Source organism: Colius striatus, chromosome 4, assembly GCF_028858725.1.
Source record: "Colius striatus isolate bColStr4 chromosome 4, bColStr4.1.hap1, whole genome shotgun sequence".
Classification (NCBI taxonomy): Eukaryota; Metazoa; Chordata; class Aves; order Coliiformes; family Coliidae; genus Colius; species Colius striatus.
Window position 1 is genome coordinate 1,999,046 of NC_084762.1, and position 14,680 is coordinate 2,013,725.

At 49.6% G+C, this 14,680-nt stretch overlaps 1 protein-coding gene across 1 annotated transcript; it reads right to left on the reverse strand.

Moving 5' to 3' along the window:
* Positions 1-4,440: 4,440 nt before the first annotated feature.
* Positions 4,441-14,169, reverse strand: ALDH5A1 (aldehyde dehydrogenase 5 family member A1). The gene is made up of 10 exons (XM_061995848.1): positions 13,855-14,169; positions 13,626-13,709; positions 11,671-11,841; positions 11,326-11,442; positions 10,176-10,319; positions 9,327-9,470; positions 8,512-8,670; positions 8,213-8,382; positions 7,394-7,452; positions 4,441-7,272 (listed from the first exon to the last, which is right to left on the reverse strand). The coding sequence occupies exons 1-10, from the start codon at positions 14,152-14,154 to the stop codon at positions 7,067-7,069; spliced, it is 1,554 nt and encodes a 517-aa protein (XP_061851832.1). The 5' UTR covers positions 14,155-14,169; the 3' UTR covers positions 4,441-7,066.
* Positions 14,170-14,680: the final 511 nt, after the last annotated feature.

The window sequence follows — 14,680 nt, forward strand, 5'->3', positions numbered from 1 at the left end:
GATGGTTAGCTCACTCCTCTTGTCACCATTACAGGAACAAGGAAAAGGACATTGTAATTCTTGCCTCTTCCATGTTGAGTGTTTGTTTGAACTTCAGATGGCCTTTTTTCCTGTATCACTGCTACAAAACCAGGCAGGGCTGTTGTGCTCCTAACAGTGGTGACTGAGGTGCATACAGATTTGTGTCCTGTGCTCCTGTATCTCTCTTGGAGAAGCAGTGTGGTTGTGATGCTGATGGGAAACAGCAAAAGCCAATATAGATGAATTCCCTTACCACTGGAGAGAGCTATATGTGACCACAGGCTCCACCCTCATTTTCAGTATAGGTTGGGAACACAGAGAGCATTTTAGTGCATTGTATTTCTCTCTGACTGTGCTTTGTGACTTCCTTTTCTAGGGTAGCACTCATCAGATGGAAGTGTCTTTTGCTTTCAAAGGAAGTTTACAATTAGCAGTTGCACTTAATCAGCTGTAGTGTGATACGTCTGTGTCCTGTAAGATGCAAGTATGGTGCCTGCAGGGAAGTCCTGCCTCAGGATGCTGCTGTAGTGATGAAAGTGCTTTGACTCTCTGGAGTCTGCCTCATCCAGACAGGAAACAGGAGCAGGAAGCATTCTGAGCATCCCAACCAACATGTTGCTTAGAGACCAGTTTTCAGGAGCTCTTGACCTTTTAAGACTGAGGTGAGTTTTCATCTGTCAGTTTCAGTGCTCCATTCCAGAATGTGCCAGGTGTTTGTGTAGTGAAATGCTTGTGGCAAAATACCCCACGTGGAGCTGGGCTTCAGCACCTCCCTTCCTTGTCGAGGGAATGGATACTGAGGCAGGTTTTAGCTGGAACATTTTGATTGTTTTACTTTTTCCTCCATGGCTATTCAGTGCCTGGATGAGTTGGCCTAAAGAGATGTCTTTAGGTGTTTGGGCAGGGTAGGTGTGTTTGAGTTCTGATGTTTGCAGTCTGGGGGATTTCTTTACAGTGTGCTCGTTGGGACTTCAAAGCCACAGCCCCAATATTGTTCTTGAGATCTCAAACTGAAGAGCTCACTGGTGGGAGCATCTGTGTCAGTGATACTGTCTGGGCACAGGCAGCTTTTCCTGGGAGTGCTTTGCTGACAGGCTGGGTGGAGTCTCGGGCTGAGCTGGAGGAATAGTGTGTTCTGACAGAGCAGCCATTCCTCTGGGAGCATTTTAGACAGCTTTTAGAGACCTTTTCTTAAAAAAAATCTGGTGATGAAGTGGAGAATCTGTTAACAGAGAAGAGTCGAGCAGTGTAAAGATCAAGGGGAGAAGATAAGTCAGGGAGAGGACGTAGTCCACCTTCCATCATGAGAAATAATTTGATGGAGAATTTGGGGGCTCTCTTCATGCTTTGATAGAAATCCAACACAACAGAGTAGTTGGGTTGAACACTGGCTTCTGTTCTTCTCTTGCTAATGGAGTTGGGCAAAAGTTGCAAGAGCTGTTTAGGTTGGAGGGAATCTGTAGTCAAAAGCTGCAGCAACATGGCATGTTGGTAGCTGGTGTCACGCCTGTGGCTCTCAAATGCAGAAGCAGCAGTCCCTAAGGCTGCTGATGCTGCGCTGAGAAGCATTTATTCTGTGCTCAGCCCTGTGTTTCTCTGGGGAGCTAAGTGTGGCTGCAGGAGTCACAGTGCTGGGAGAGGCTGTGAAGAGCTAAAAAGGGCTAACGTAAGTGTTTTCCAGGTTTTCCCTTATGTGCCAGCAAGGTGTAGTATAAATAGTCCTTCAGAAGCCAAGTTTTAACTCTGTCTCTGGAGGGGTTTGGGCTCTCTATTGACATCTACTTTATCTCACCTGCCTTCTCCTTTCTTGAGTGTGTGTATATATTAATTTAAAAGAACCCGGTCAATAAAAACAAGGTCGGCCTTTGATGTCTTTCAGTTTCTGCTTTATATGTGTTGACATAACGTGGTGTTCGAGGGTTAAGGCCCAATTAAAATGCTAATTATCTTTTTTTTTCCCCCTTTAAAATCAAAATGTTGAGCTCAGCCCCTTCTCCATAAATTCCCCAAATGTGCAAGCAAACCTGCTAAAACACACATCCAAATTCTCTGCCCTGTGGTTCCTCCTGTCATATTAATTGCTCAGAAATTTGAGTAACACTTGGATGGTCTAATTGCAGAGGATTGTTTATTTAGGGAGGGGGCAAAAGGTTTTTCATGTTTCCTGTGCAAGAACATATTTTCAACTGCATCCTTCTTGGTAAAGAGAGCCTTGGCAGTCTCCCTCTGTCAGAGGCATCAGATGTAGGCACTGTTCAAGCATCTGCTTTGTGCTGTCAGCTGTGTTTGCTCAGCTGATGCTGTTTGTCCTTTTCTGCCCTGGTCTGTGTGGGCAAACAGAAGTGTGCATACATGCAAGGAACTTTACAGTGTGAGAATGTACCAGAGAGGGAGGGTATGCTCTTGCATCCGTTCTCTGGGCTGGATTTAATCTTTCCTTAGACAGTTCTGATGTTCTTGAAGGAACTCGGTTCTTATGCGATTTTCCTCTTCCTTGAGTGAAACTAGTTTTGCCCCTCAATATACTGATAATGGGCTGCAGTCAGCTGGAGCTTTGGGATGGTGGTAGTAAAATGGCAGCTGCTTTACTCTTTTGGCCACTTATGTGAGGTTTGAGAGAGGCAAATGTTCCTCTGGAAGAAAGGTAACAAGAGTTTCTTAATATCAGCTATTGCTTATCATTGATCCCTAACTCGAATGCTAATCCTGTACTTGTGCAGCAAAGGGGAACCCATCTCACATACTTTTGAACTCCCCAAAGCAAGGGAGGGAACCTTAAAAATTAGAAATAACTGTTTTTAAAAAGGAAGAAGAAGAGGCAAATGATTTCTTTCCTTTGGCACAGGCTCCCAGCCAAGTGCAGATGGGCTGCACGTCAGGAGTTGGTCTGTGCACAGGAGAGCTGCTCCCAGGGGGGATTCACATTAGGAACCTGTTTCTAGGAAATATGTTATTTATTGCAAATGGGAATGTATTGTGACTGGAACCGTTTCTGAGCTGAAAGTATGACCTTTATGTAACCACTAATAAAGTTTTGCCTTTCCTTCTAGGAACTTGTCCAGTATTCATTTTAGACACGGTGTTCAGTATTGGACTCAGCACTCAGGTCAGGCTGATAGAGGTGTGTTGTGTGCCATAGCTTATGTCTGTACTCCAACATAAAAGCAGTGATGCTTTCCTTCTCTATGGGCTCACCAGGGCCCAGCACAGGGGAACAATCTCTGCCCTGGTCCTGCTGGCTACACTATATTTGACACAAGCCAGGATGCCATTTGGCTTTTCGGCCACGTGGGCGCACTGTTGGCTCACATTCAGTCACATCCCTCTGCCGGTGAGACAGCTCCTTCGATGCCAAACCAAAGCACAGAGCTGCTTTTACAGGATTGCCCAACATGTACCTCATTGATTTGGAACAGTAAAAGCTATTTTACTCTGTGCAAACCATTGAAGCCGCTGTTTGTGTTCTGTGACTGCTTCATGAAAGCACAATGAATCACAAACGTGTAAAATGAATCTAAAGCCACTGGTGCCTGGGAGATGGAGAGCTACCAGAACATGAACCTGCATAAACATTGCCTTGCACTTGGCAACAGGAGATAAATGTGCAACCTGACTGCTCCTGTTAAATGAAGCATTAGATGTGGGTCAGGTTTGACATAATTCTCAGTCAGACTGATTATCTTTGGTGGTACCAGCACCAAAAGCCTCCCTCACTTATTCTGAGCAGCCAAGGTAACTTTGCCAGCTTAGCATGCCAAGGGCCAAGCATTACTTAAAGTGACTTGCCAAAACGAGCTTGTGCACTCTGGCTGAGTTTCTGCCTGTTTAAGCAAAACCGTGTTAGTATCAAGTAGGAGAGGTAAATGTGGTTTCTTAAGAGTTTATTACACTGAGAGGACATGCAGTGGGGGTAAAAACCCAGCTGTTTAAAAGGTAACATAAGAAAATAAGATGGAAATTGGCTGTGACTAAGGCTGGAAATGAAAAGACAGTTTCTGATGCTTCAAAACTGTATAAACTAAATGAATATTAAACAGCTTCCAAAAACCTATTTAAAGTCTTCATAAAGGAAGTAAATTATGCAAGGAATCATCTCCTGAAAGCAGGGAAGGGCCCTCTGGTCCACACAGGTTCTCTCTGCCTTGTGGTGAAGTGTCTGACTTGGCATGAAAGGTTTGCATATGAACTAACTGAGGGTGTATTAGCATGTCCAAGTAGTCTCATCTATTTGATTTAGATTCAAGGGACTGTACTTGAGGTAACCAGATTCCACACCTCCTGAGCATGTGGATGTAAGGAAATAGCCCTTTTTTCTTTTCCCGGTGCCAATGCTGTCAGAACAAAACACTCTGTGCCAATGGGAGAGGCTTGATGTTGGTGCTGTCAGTTCCCCGCTGAATAAGGCAATAAACCACAGAATTCAGTGCTTTCACAAGCTATTTATTAACTGAAACCATGTTTTTCCATCACAGTTTTAATACCCAGCAAGTGCTAAGCTATCACAAGTGTAACCAACGTTAACTGAGGTGTGAGAATTCAAGTACCACCCTTGGTGAAGGATCACAGCTCTTTGCCATGAAGATAACTTTTCAGATGATTCTGTGCTTCACTGATGTGGACCTTAGTGACAACAAGGACACTGCTGGACTCCAGGCCATCCAGCCAAAGGTATTCTTGAAGTTTATTACACCCCTTATCTTTAATTACACTTTGTGCTTACAGTATGTTATCAGACAGAGTAAAAAGTAGTATTTGCCAGGAAAAAGAAGTAAACATTTACTCGTGAATTTTAACAGTGCTATTCTCTGAAAAGACATCAAGATTTTAAATGCATCAATGCACCAGATCACTAATTTGCAATGAATAGAGCAGCAGGTTAAAGGATTTATCCCAGCTGCACTGTCCCAAGCAGCACACCCACATTCAAGACTGCGCTGTGTCCTGCAGCAGCAAGCAACAGAAGCTGAACGTTGACCTTGTGCTGCAGTCCCCAGGCAGACACCTTTTAAGTCTGTGCAGTTTCAGTGGCAGATGGTCTCTACCTGTGTCCCACACCTGTAAGTGTGCCAGCATCACTGTACAGTGGTACCCAGGCACCAAGCTACCACCCCTTTCTACCTAGTTGCTCTTTCCAGTAAGAAACACATCGTGGCAGCCAAGGCTGGCAAACAGCTTCCTCTTCCACAACACGCTCTTCCCCAAATTCAGGCACCCTCTGCCTTCCAAACAGTTCAAGCTTGGAAGCTGACTATAAGAAGGTTTTTGCAACTAATGTAGGACTAGGTCATCCTTTATTCACTCTTGACAAGCACATAGTCTGCAACTGGCCAACAGCATTAAGTCATCCCTGTCTTACATGTGTGTTTTTGGTGCAGTGGGAATTACTGGGAGGCCATAAATGTCCTTTAACCACTGCCCCTGGGTTGGCATGAGGCACACACACACACACACACACTCAGGGCACTGACAGGTAATGTGCTCCAGACCTAGTCTCAAGTGTTACACAAACAGAACCATAAAAAATACTGACAAGTACTGAAGCAGCAGTCACTGCTACCTTATGTGCGTTTTAAACCCCCCCTGCAACTCGGCTCCTGCTTACTTCCCCCCCCAAGTCTTGTGCGACCTCATTCACTCATTGGATAAAAATCTCTTAAAATAGCCCATTTCACAGGGTACATTCATTAGTGTACAGGAAGAAAAGCTCTGTTGCCCTCTTGTATTTATTTTTAGTAATGAATAGGTAAAGGCCCACCAGACAAAGTTGCCCAACACGGGAACCAACATGTATTCCCCTTAGCCTCCGAAGTGCCAATTCATTTGCCAGATTACCACTGCCCACTTGCTGAAGTGCTGCTTTTGGGCTGCCATGAAAATAATGTCTAAACAGCACTGATTATTTTGTATTAAGGAAGCTTTGCTTTGTCTTCTGAAGATGACAAATGAGGTGACACAAACTAGTCTCACCTGTAATCACATCTGTTTAAGTCTTTATTAGGTCACCAGTTACCCAAGTCCAAAGGTTTTTAAACCTTTCCTCCCTAATGGACATTCATCTGTGTAACCACACATCCACTTCAAGGCACAAAGCCCGTAGGAACGGAACCATTTGTAAGGTCAAGTTCTCTGGAGGTGGTGAGAAACGTTCCTTTAGCCACTGAGCAACTTCTACATCAGTGACTGTCCTTCTACACAAGGAGAGGCACGTCCTTCTCATGGAAGGGAGTATCTGTAGCGTGTTGTGTCACCACTTGTGCTTCCTTCACACAGCCCTTAAGTGGCTCCTTACAATTCTGCAAGTTATTCCTCAAGTAGGCATCCCCTCTTCCTCCTGCTCCTCACTCAGCCAGCAGCACCCTGTCCTGTTCCCAGGACTGCTAGCGCTCACAAACAGCAGACAAGGGTCATATTTGGTCCCAGGCATGCTAGCTGGTTGTTAGGCACAAGTGAGAGCTCTGCAGCCAGCGTTAACATGCACTGGACAGGATGGCTGGGTGCCTGCATGGATGCCTAAGTGTACCTAAAAGCAATTCCTCACTTTTCAGAGGCACCACATTCTCCTACAAGTGAAAAAAAAAAAGACAGGCCTGCTTCTAAAAGGTCACATAACCACATTAGCAAATGTATTTACACAAAATCCTACAGGGGGACTTGCCATCCCCAAAGCCTCCCCCACCCCCGCTGAAACACACAGGCAGTAGGAAATTGGTCTGGTCTCCCCCTTGCCCTAGGTTGTGATCTGTTTTCATTCCACACGAGTGGCCAAGTCCTCTGGGTTACACAGGGGGCAAAACAAACGTGTGTTCTTCCCTACTCCCTACTAAAAATGGCCACTGTGATCACAGTGCTGAGAAACCGAGTACAGAAATGAGGAACATGTAAAAACCTATGGCAGCACGGGATACTGGAAGTAACACCTACAGGACAGGGTTGCTTAGTTTTGAAGAAGGGAGAAGTTGCATTCTTAAGTATTTCTGATTCAAGAAGCTGATTAAAACCACAGCAGTCTTTTCCAAGCTGTTGGGATTGTGCTTTCTGTAGGTTTTTATAAGCCTCCAAAGCACACATACTTTATTTCTAAGTACTCATCAATGCCATACTTTGAGCCTTCTCGCCCTAAGCCAGACTCTTTCACCCCACCAAAAGGGCTCTCCACGGCGGAGATGATGCCTTCATTAACACCCACCATTCCAACTTCCAGCTGTTCTGCAACTCTCCAGATCTGAGCTGGATCTCGGGAGTAGAAATACCCTGCGGTGCAGACACAGACACACACGAATGAGAATCAGGAAGAACGACTGCAGAAGACTCTGTAAAAGAGAGTTTGTGGCATGAAGGCACAGGAGGGTGTTGACCTGAGAGAGAGGCTTACCTGCTAACCCCACGCTGGCTGCATTGGCTATAGCAACAGCTTCTGCTTCTGTCTCAAATCTGTCAATGCAAAGAGAAAACATGCAAATGAAGGCTGCAGCTCATCTGCTGCCTTGCTGACAAGAAGCATCCTTCCTGCAGGTAAAAAAGTCTCCAGGGTTTCTTCAAAAGTGGATTTTAAACACCTAATTTAATCTTCACTTTGAAACAATGAAGGAGTTTCTACCCCTTCTCTTAATTCAAACTGCAGTTAAGATTGCCTTTATCCTCCCTAGACTGGTAGCTCAAGTATTACTTAAGATGGGTTATTCCACCAACTTCCCCAATTCCACAGGCACTCCCAACTACTAGAGAAAACCATATGTTCTTCTAGCACATCCAGCTGCTATGGACAGAGACCAGGAAGGTTTTTAGGAAGAAAAGAGAGCTCAAAGTCATCTTCCCTCAGGGAAACCGAGGACGAGCAAATGACAGATTGCAAAGTCCTGCCTCCTGCTTCATACCACACACCATGAAGCTGATGAAGGTTTTGCTGCTCTCTACCCTTGCTTAACTGCTGATACAATTTAAAAGGAAATCCTTTTCAAAAAGTTCCAGAGATGTTAAAATGGGGTCAAGAGAGAGAAACAAACCGACCACATATCCAAAACAACTTTTCACACGTGTCCCCCAGCGTCACCGCAGGGCTTGTGTGACTGTGCCAACACACCTTTTGCCAAACTGTCTCTCAGATCCTGTTCAGTCACAGTAAACTCCCACTGTTTGGGGTTTGTTTTTTCTTTAATTGCTATTTTTAATCTTGGAAAATCAACAGTCTTACTTGATAACCGGTGCTAAAGGGCCAAATGTCTCCTCTTGGGTGCAGAGCATCTTTGTTGTAACATTACTAAGTAACGTTGGCTCAAAGAAATTCTTCCCCAGGCTGTGCCGTTTCCCTCCAGTCACCACAGATGCTCCTTGAGAAACTGCATCCTTGATCTGTCTCTCTACCTGGGGTATGCAAAACAACACTCTTGAAGCTTTAGTACCTGAGAGTATTATTTCTTCAGTGGGAAACATGCTTTATGGGTACTAAAAAGGAGATTAAGATGGCAAAAAGGAGAAAGCTTTTATTTCTACCTTCTCCACTGCTTTTTCGTTAATGAGTGGCCCTTGGGTAGTTTTGGCATCAAATCCACTTCCAACGTGCAGCTCTCTCTCGATAGCTTTTGCAAACTTCTCCACAAACTGGTCATGGATTCCCTTCTGCACCAGGAAGCGGTTTGCGCAAACACAGGTCTGAAAGGGAACGTGAAATGGAAACCAAACGGTAGGTTATGCTGCATTTAATGGATCCACAAACTCATGGTGGCCTTCACACCATGGGATCAGCTAAGTCCCTTACACTAGGAGAAGGTTCTGTGAGTTCTGTGGACTCTGACCAACTAAGAAGCTGCAAGGAATACCTTCTAACCAGACTGAGGAATGCTGGACTGAGCAGAAAACCTCATCTCACGCTTTGTGAAGTGTCTTTCTCTAAACCCTGCATTAACTGAGTTTGCTTTCTTCCTGCCATTTGTTTTTCAGTGCTTGCACTGGCCTGCCTTGTTGTGCTATGCCTTTGCTGTGACTGCACCCTGTTTTGATCACTTCAGTCCCTGCAGAGTACTGTCTGCTTTGTCCTTCACTGCAGCAGCAGAGCTGCCTTTTTGGTGAGATCTTGTCCAGTCTGAGTCTCATCACTCAGTGGTCCTTGTCCAAATTCCATCCTATTCCATTTCCTTTCTCTCTTCCCAAGGTTAGTCCTGCGTTTTCTTCTTGTGTCATCAAAGCAACATTTCCCCAACCAAAAGCTCTGTGCTCTCCTTTGACACAAAACAGCGTATTTACAGCTTCAACTATAGGTACAGCTCTTTGCTTTCCAGAAACCAGGACAAAAATAGGTTAACTCTTACCTGCCCTGAGTTCCTGTACTTGGAAGCAAGGGCTCCTGCAACAGCTCGGTCCATGTCGGCGCTGTCAAACACGATGAAAGGCGCGTGTCCTCCAAGCTCCATGGACACCCTCTTCACAGTGCCAGCTGCATGCTTCAGCAGGACCTGCAGGCAGCACAGAGGGGACACACAAATCTCTGCCTCTGCCAGCTGTGAGCTGTGGAACCAACAGCTGGGAGGCAGTGGGGAAACTAACTCTGTCAGGGAATTAGTTTGCATCTTCTCTCCACTACCTGGGCATCTGTTTTCTCCTATGACAAAAACTGACTTCCTTCATTAAAGTCTTTACAGAGATTAAATTCTGGCCAAGAAAGAACAAAGGAGAAGGACCTCACCAGCTTCAGGTCAGGCTTTTGTACAGTAATCTTGCCACTTGTTTGCTTGTCCTTTTCTTTTTGGGGAATAAAAACCTCAGCCACTGTCAGAGGTGTTTTGCCAAGATCTGACAGAACCTGGGATTAAGATTTGCATTGATACCAGACATTCTGCATACTGCCATCCCATAGAGTCCTACCACCTCCTAGCCACACTCTGCAATTTTATTGATGTCACTGGAGATGGCGAGCAGACTGCTTATTAACCAAGGGTGATAGGACAGATTCAAGGCCCTCACTTCTCTCTGTCAGCTGCAGAAGCCGTTCCTGAGTAGTACCTCAGAAACTCAATGTTATTAGTCTGTTGTCACCCTACAGATATGGAACAGTAGCCAGAAAAGAAGGAGGCTCTGTCTAAAGGCACACCCTTTCCCCTTGCCTTTCCAGCATAACCCCAGGAATAACCTTCCAAGGACACTCTGTGCACTTTAGGTACCTTTCCTGTTGCTGTAGAGCCAGTAAAAGATATTTTGGCTACCAATGGATCAGTGCAGAGAACCTCCCCTACAGCTGGGGCCTGTTGTCTGGAACAAGGAACAACATTATACACTCCTGCAGGAATTCCAGCCTGGTTTGCAAGCTGCAACAGAAAGAAACACAGAATTTGCATGATTAGTGCAGCATTTTGTGTGAGGAATGGTTGTTTAATGCTTGTTTCCTGTCTTAAAGAAACCAGTCTGGGAGTCAATGGAAGCTGAAAGCACACAGCACAACCAGTAACAGATGTCATGGTGTCAAGAAAGCAGGTTACTCTGTCACTCCAGGTAACAAAAGGAAACATATAAATATGTTCAGCATAGCTAAATGGCCCTGTTCTCTCTCAGCCATCAGCGTGCCCAGGTGGCCAAGAAGGCAAAGGGCATCCTGGCTTGTGTCAGCATGAGGTGGCAGCAGGAGCAGGGCAGGGATTGTGCCCCTGTGCTGGGCCCTGGGGAGGCTGCAGCTCGAGGGCTGTGTTCAGTGTTGGGCCCCTCACTCACTGCCAGAGGGTCAATGAGGGGCTGGAGCACGGCCAGAGCTGGGAAAGGGGCTGGAGCACAAGGGAGGGGCTGAGGAATGGGGGTGTTCAGCCTGGAGGAGGCTGAGGGGAGACAGGAGCACTCTGCAGCTCCCTGACAGGAGGTTGTGGCCTGGAAGGGGTCAGTCTCTGCTATAACAAGTGACAGAAAATGAGAAAATGACCTCAAGTTGCCCCAGGGGAGGTTGAGGCTGGAGCTGAGGCAGAACTGTTTCCCTGAGAGGGGTGTCAGCCCCTGTGCCAAGCTGCCCAGGGAGCTGGGGGAGTGCCCAGCCCTGGAGGGATCCCAAAGCCGTGGGGCTGAGGTGCTGAGGGCCATGGCTCAGTGGTGGGCTGGGCAGGGTGAGGGGAAGGCTGGGACTTTCTGTTTGTAAAGGTCTTTTCCAACCAACCAGTTCTATATTAGAGGCCCCTTGACATTCATCCTACACTAAAACCTCTGGATTGAGTCAGCCAGTTTACCTGTTCTTCACGTCTGAAGCTGACCAGAGTTATCTGCAGAGCCCATCTGACTCCCCATGTGCAGCTTCAGCCCGCTGCTGAGGGCGCAGCTTAGGGAAGAGCTCACCTCCCCGAGAGCCAGCGCTGAGAGCGGCGTGTCCTCGGCGGGTTTCACCACCACGGTGCAGCCGGCGGCCAGCGCAGCCCCCACCTTCCGCGTGATCATGGCGCTGGGGAAGTTCCACTGCAGGAGAGCAGAAAGCACAGTCACACTGCAGCAAACCTTCCTGCCCCTCTCTGTGATTACATGAGAACCCAAACAGACCGACGAGAACATCACAGGGGAGCGCTGCCAAGCCAGGAGGGAGCAAGGACAAGGTAGAAATGGGACCTTCCAAGGGTGTTTGCTTGGGCTGGAGGAGCTGTAAGAGCCAAACACCTTCACAGGATCTGAACAATGCTGCTTGCTTACTGGGGTTATAATGGCTGCCACTCCCACTGGCTGCTTCAGCACCAGGATCCTCCTGTCTGTCGAAGAGGCTGGAATGACATCACCATAAACCCGGCGAGCTTCCTCTGCAAACCACTCCAGGAACGAGGCAGAGTACAGGATCTCGCCCTGGGCTTCCTTCAGGGGCTTCCCCTTGGATTGAATCAGAGGGGAGATACACCGTAAGCAAGAAAAACCACACTGAAGCACTGAGAACAAATTCAGGTGACGTGGGAGTTTCAGTTCTTGTCAGAGAACTTTGTAATCCCCTCTCTCACATCCGCTGTCATCTCAAAACAAGGGCTCTATGACTGCAGCAGCAAGAGGTGTGTGGCTTCAATGCACCTTCACTGCAGAGTCACCACTTTGTGTGTTGTGCCTGGATTTGCACCTGCCCAAGGCAAGGAGCTGGAACAGCAACACGGCCCAAGTTTGGTTACTAACTCCGCAGTTACCTGCTGTTACCATCCTGAGTGAGATGCCATGGACATTTCATTTTGGGGGGCATTACTTTGGACTGCCCCCAGGTCTGATCCCATGGACTGAATGACTATTAGCAGCTGGGACACCACAGAGGAGTTGTTGAACTATCTTCCAGCATGGTTTTATCCCAAAGGATACCAGTCTCAGAGTTCCCAGACTGCTCTGTGATGCAAACTGAAGCACACTGAGTGAATCCAACTCGGGGACTTGCTCTAATAGCGCTGCAGGTTTGTTTCTGAGTCAATGAAACTGACAGAACACAAACTGCTGCCATGAAGGCCAGGGTTTAGGTTGGATACAAAAGCCACCTGCTTTTGCACACTGTGGGTGTGAGTTCCACTGCATAGCTAGGTACTGCTGTCACCTCAAACTGGTGATGACACCAAACTGGGAGGACTGGCTGTTTCACTGGAAGGCTGTTGCTGCCATTCAGTGAGATACGGACAGGCTGAGAGTGGGGCAGAGAGGAATGTCCTGGGGTTCAACAAATGCAGAGTCCTGCACCTGGGGAGGAACAACCCCACGTACCAGGACAGGCTGGGGTTGACCTGGTTGGTACTCCTGGTTGATAATAAACTAAACATGAGCAGCAACGTGCCAAGAAGCCAATGGCATCCTGGAGCGTGTTAAGAAGAATGTGGGCAGCAGGTCAAGGGAGATTCTGCTCCCTCTCTACTCTGCCCTGCTGAGGCCTCATCTGGAGTTCTGTGTCCAGTTCTGGGCTCCCCAGCTCAAGAGGGACAGAGAACTGCTGGACAGAGGCTGGTACAGGGCCACCAAGATGAGCAGGGGACTGGAGCATCTGTGTGAGGAGGAAAGGCTGCAGGACCAGGAACTGTCCAGCTGGAGAAGACTGACAGGTATTTATTTATATAGCCACATATAAAAATATTTCTATTTAATATCTATTTAGATATATATTTCTCAATGCTGATCAATCCCCAAAGGGTGGGCGTCAGGAGGATGGGGCCAGTGTTTGTTGTGTGGTGGCCAGTGCCAGGACAAGGGGTAACAGGCACAGGCTGGCACACAGGCAGTGCCCCTGGCACAGGAGGAGAAAGAACTTTGGTGCTGAGGTGAGAGAGCCCTGGCCCAGGCTGCACAAGGGAGGGTGTGGAAGCTCCTTCTTGGGTGGTTTCCAACCCCTCCTGAACACGTTCCTGTGCCCCCTGAGTGAGGGGATCCTGCTTTAGCAGGGGCTGGGGCTGCAGCAGCTCTGCGGGGCTCTTCCAGCCCCAACCGTTCTGGGATTCTGTGGTAGGTCAGAAATGTTCAAAACGTTGTCCACGGACGTAGGACAGCGGCGTGAACGCACAGCGAGGGCGGCGGGGCCCTTGGGTCGGCTGCGGGTCTCCTGCCCTTGCCGTGCTGGCAGCCCCGGGCTCGGCTCCTCGGCAGCAGCCGCCGCTACCCGCGTTCGCAGGGGCAGAGGCGGGCCCCGCCGCCGGACTCACGTTCTCGGCCGTGATGATCCTCGCCAGCTCCTCCTTGTTCTCCATCATCAGCTCGTACCACCTCCGCAGCCGCACGCTCCTCTCCTGCGGAGACAGAAGGCTGCGGCGCCCGCCCTGCCTCCCGCCCGGCGGCGGCCGCACGGCCCGGTGCCCGGTGCCCGGTGCCCGGTGCCCGGTGGCCGGCCCTGCGGGGTGTCCCCGCCGCCAGCTCCCGCGGCCGCTCGCTCACCTTGGCGGGCAGGCGGCCCCAGGCGGCGCCGGCCCCGTGCGCCGCCCGCACGGCCTCCCGCGCCTCGGCCGCCCCGCAGTCGGCCACCCGCGCCAGCTCGTCCCCGCTGGCCGGGTCCCGCACGGAGAAGGCGGCCGGCGCCTCCAGCCAGCGGCCGCCCACCAGCCCGGCCCGGCGCAGGAGCGCTGCGGGCAAGCTCCGGCTGCTGCCCCGCGCTGCCGCCGCGCCCGGGGACGGCGGCGGGCGGAGGAGAAGGCGCTGGCGGGCGGCGGCGGCCCGCCGCGGCAGGAGGCTCGCCATGGCCGCGCACCGGCTGCGGGGGGCCGGGCCGAGCCGAGCCCTGCCGCGCCGCCCCGGGGGAGGAGCTGCCGAGGGGCCGGCGGTGGGAGGGTGTGAGACGGCTCCTACCTCCCGGAGCCTCGGTTCCTGCGGAGGGGTGTGTGCTCCGGGGCTTGGCTGCGGCGGCACCGGCGCGCAGGGGGCTGCAGTAGCCCTCGCCTCCGGGCACCGGCTGCTGTGGTCGGTTTCTAGCATGAGGGATACGCCGAGAGCCCCTGCCCGGTGCCACCGTGTCGCTGGCAGGGCTGCTCCCATCATTTCCTCCCGTGTGTTCGTGGGGCTGCTGGTCTGGCTCACGAGAGCCAAGGTGGCACATCCTGCCGGGCTTATGGATCCGCTCGAGAGGTGGGGTGTTTCTGCCCATGCTGCCCTGGCAATTGGCTGTGATGTTTGTTGGTGAGCTCGGACGTCGCTGTTGTAAAGCCGGGAGGATGCTCTTGTGTGCCATCCTCATGTTTCTGTTAGCAAACCTCGCTGCTGGTGTGTG

Excerpts from the sequence above, each read along its gene's own strand:
- ALDH5A1 (XM_061995848.1), bottom strand. The coding sequence starts at position 14,154 with ATGGCGAGCCTCCTGCCGCGGCGGGCCGCCGCCGCCCGCCAGCGCCTT. Across the intron at positions 11,842-13,625 it reads GGATCATCACGGCCGAGAAC|GGGAAGCCCCTGAAGGAAGC; the intron begins GTGAGTCCGGCG and ends ATTCAATCCAAG. Across the intron at positions 9,471-10,175 it reads GCTCTACAGCAACAGGAAAG|GTCCTGCTGAAGCATGCAGC; the intron begins GTACCTAAAGTG and ends TGCTGCCTGCAG.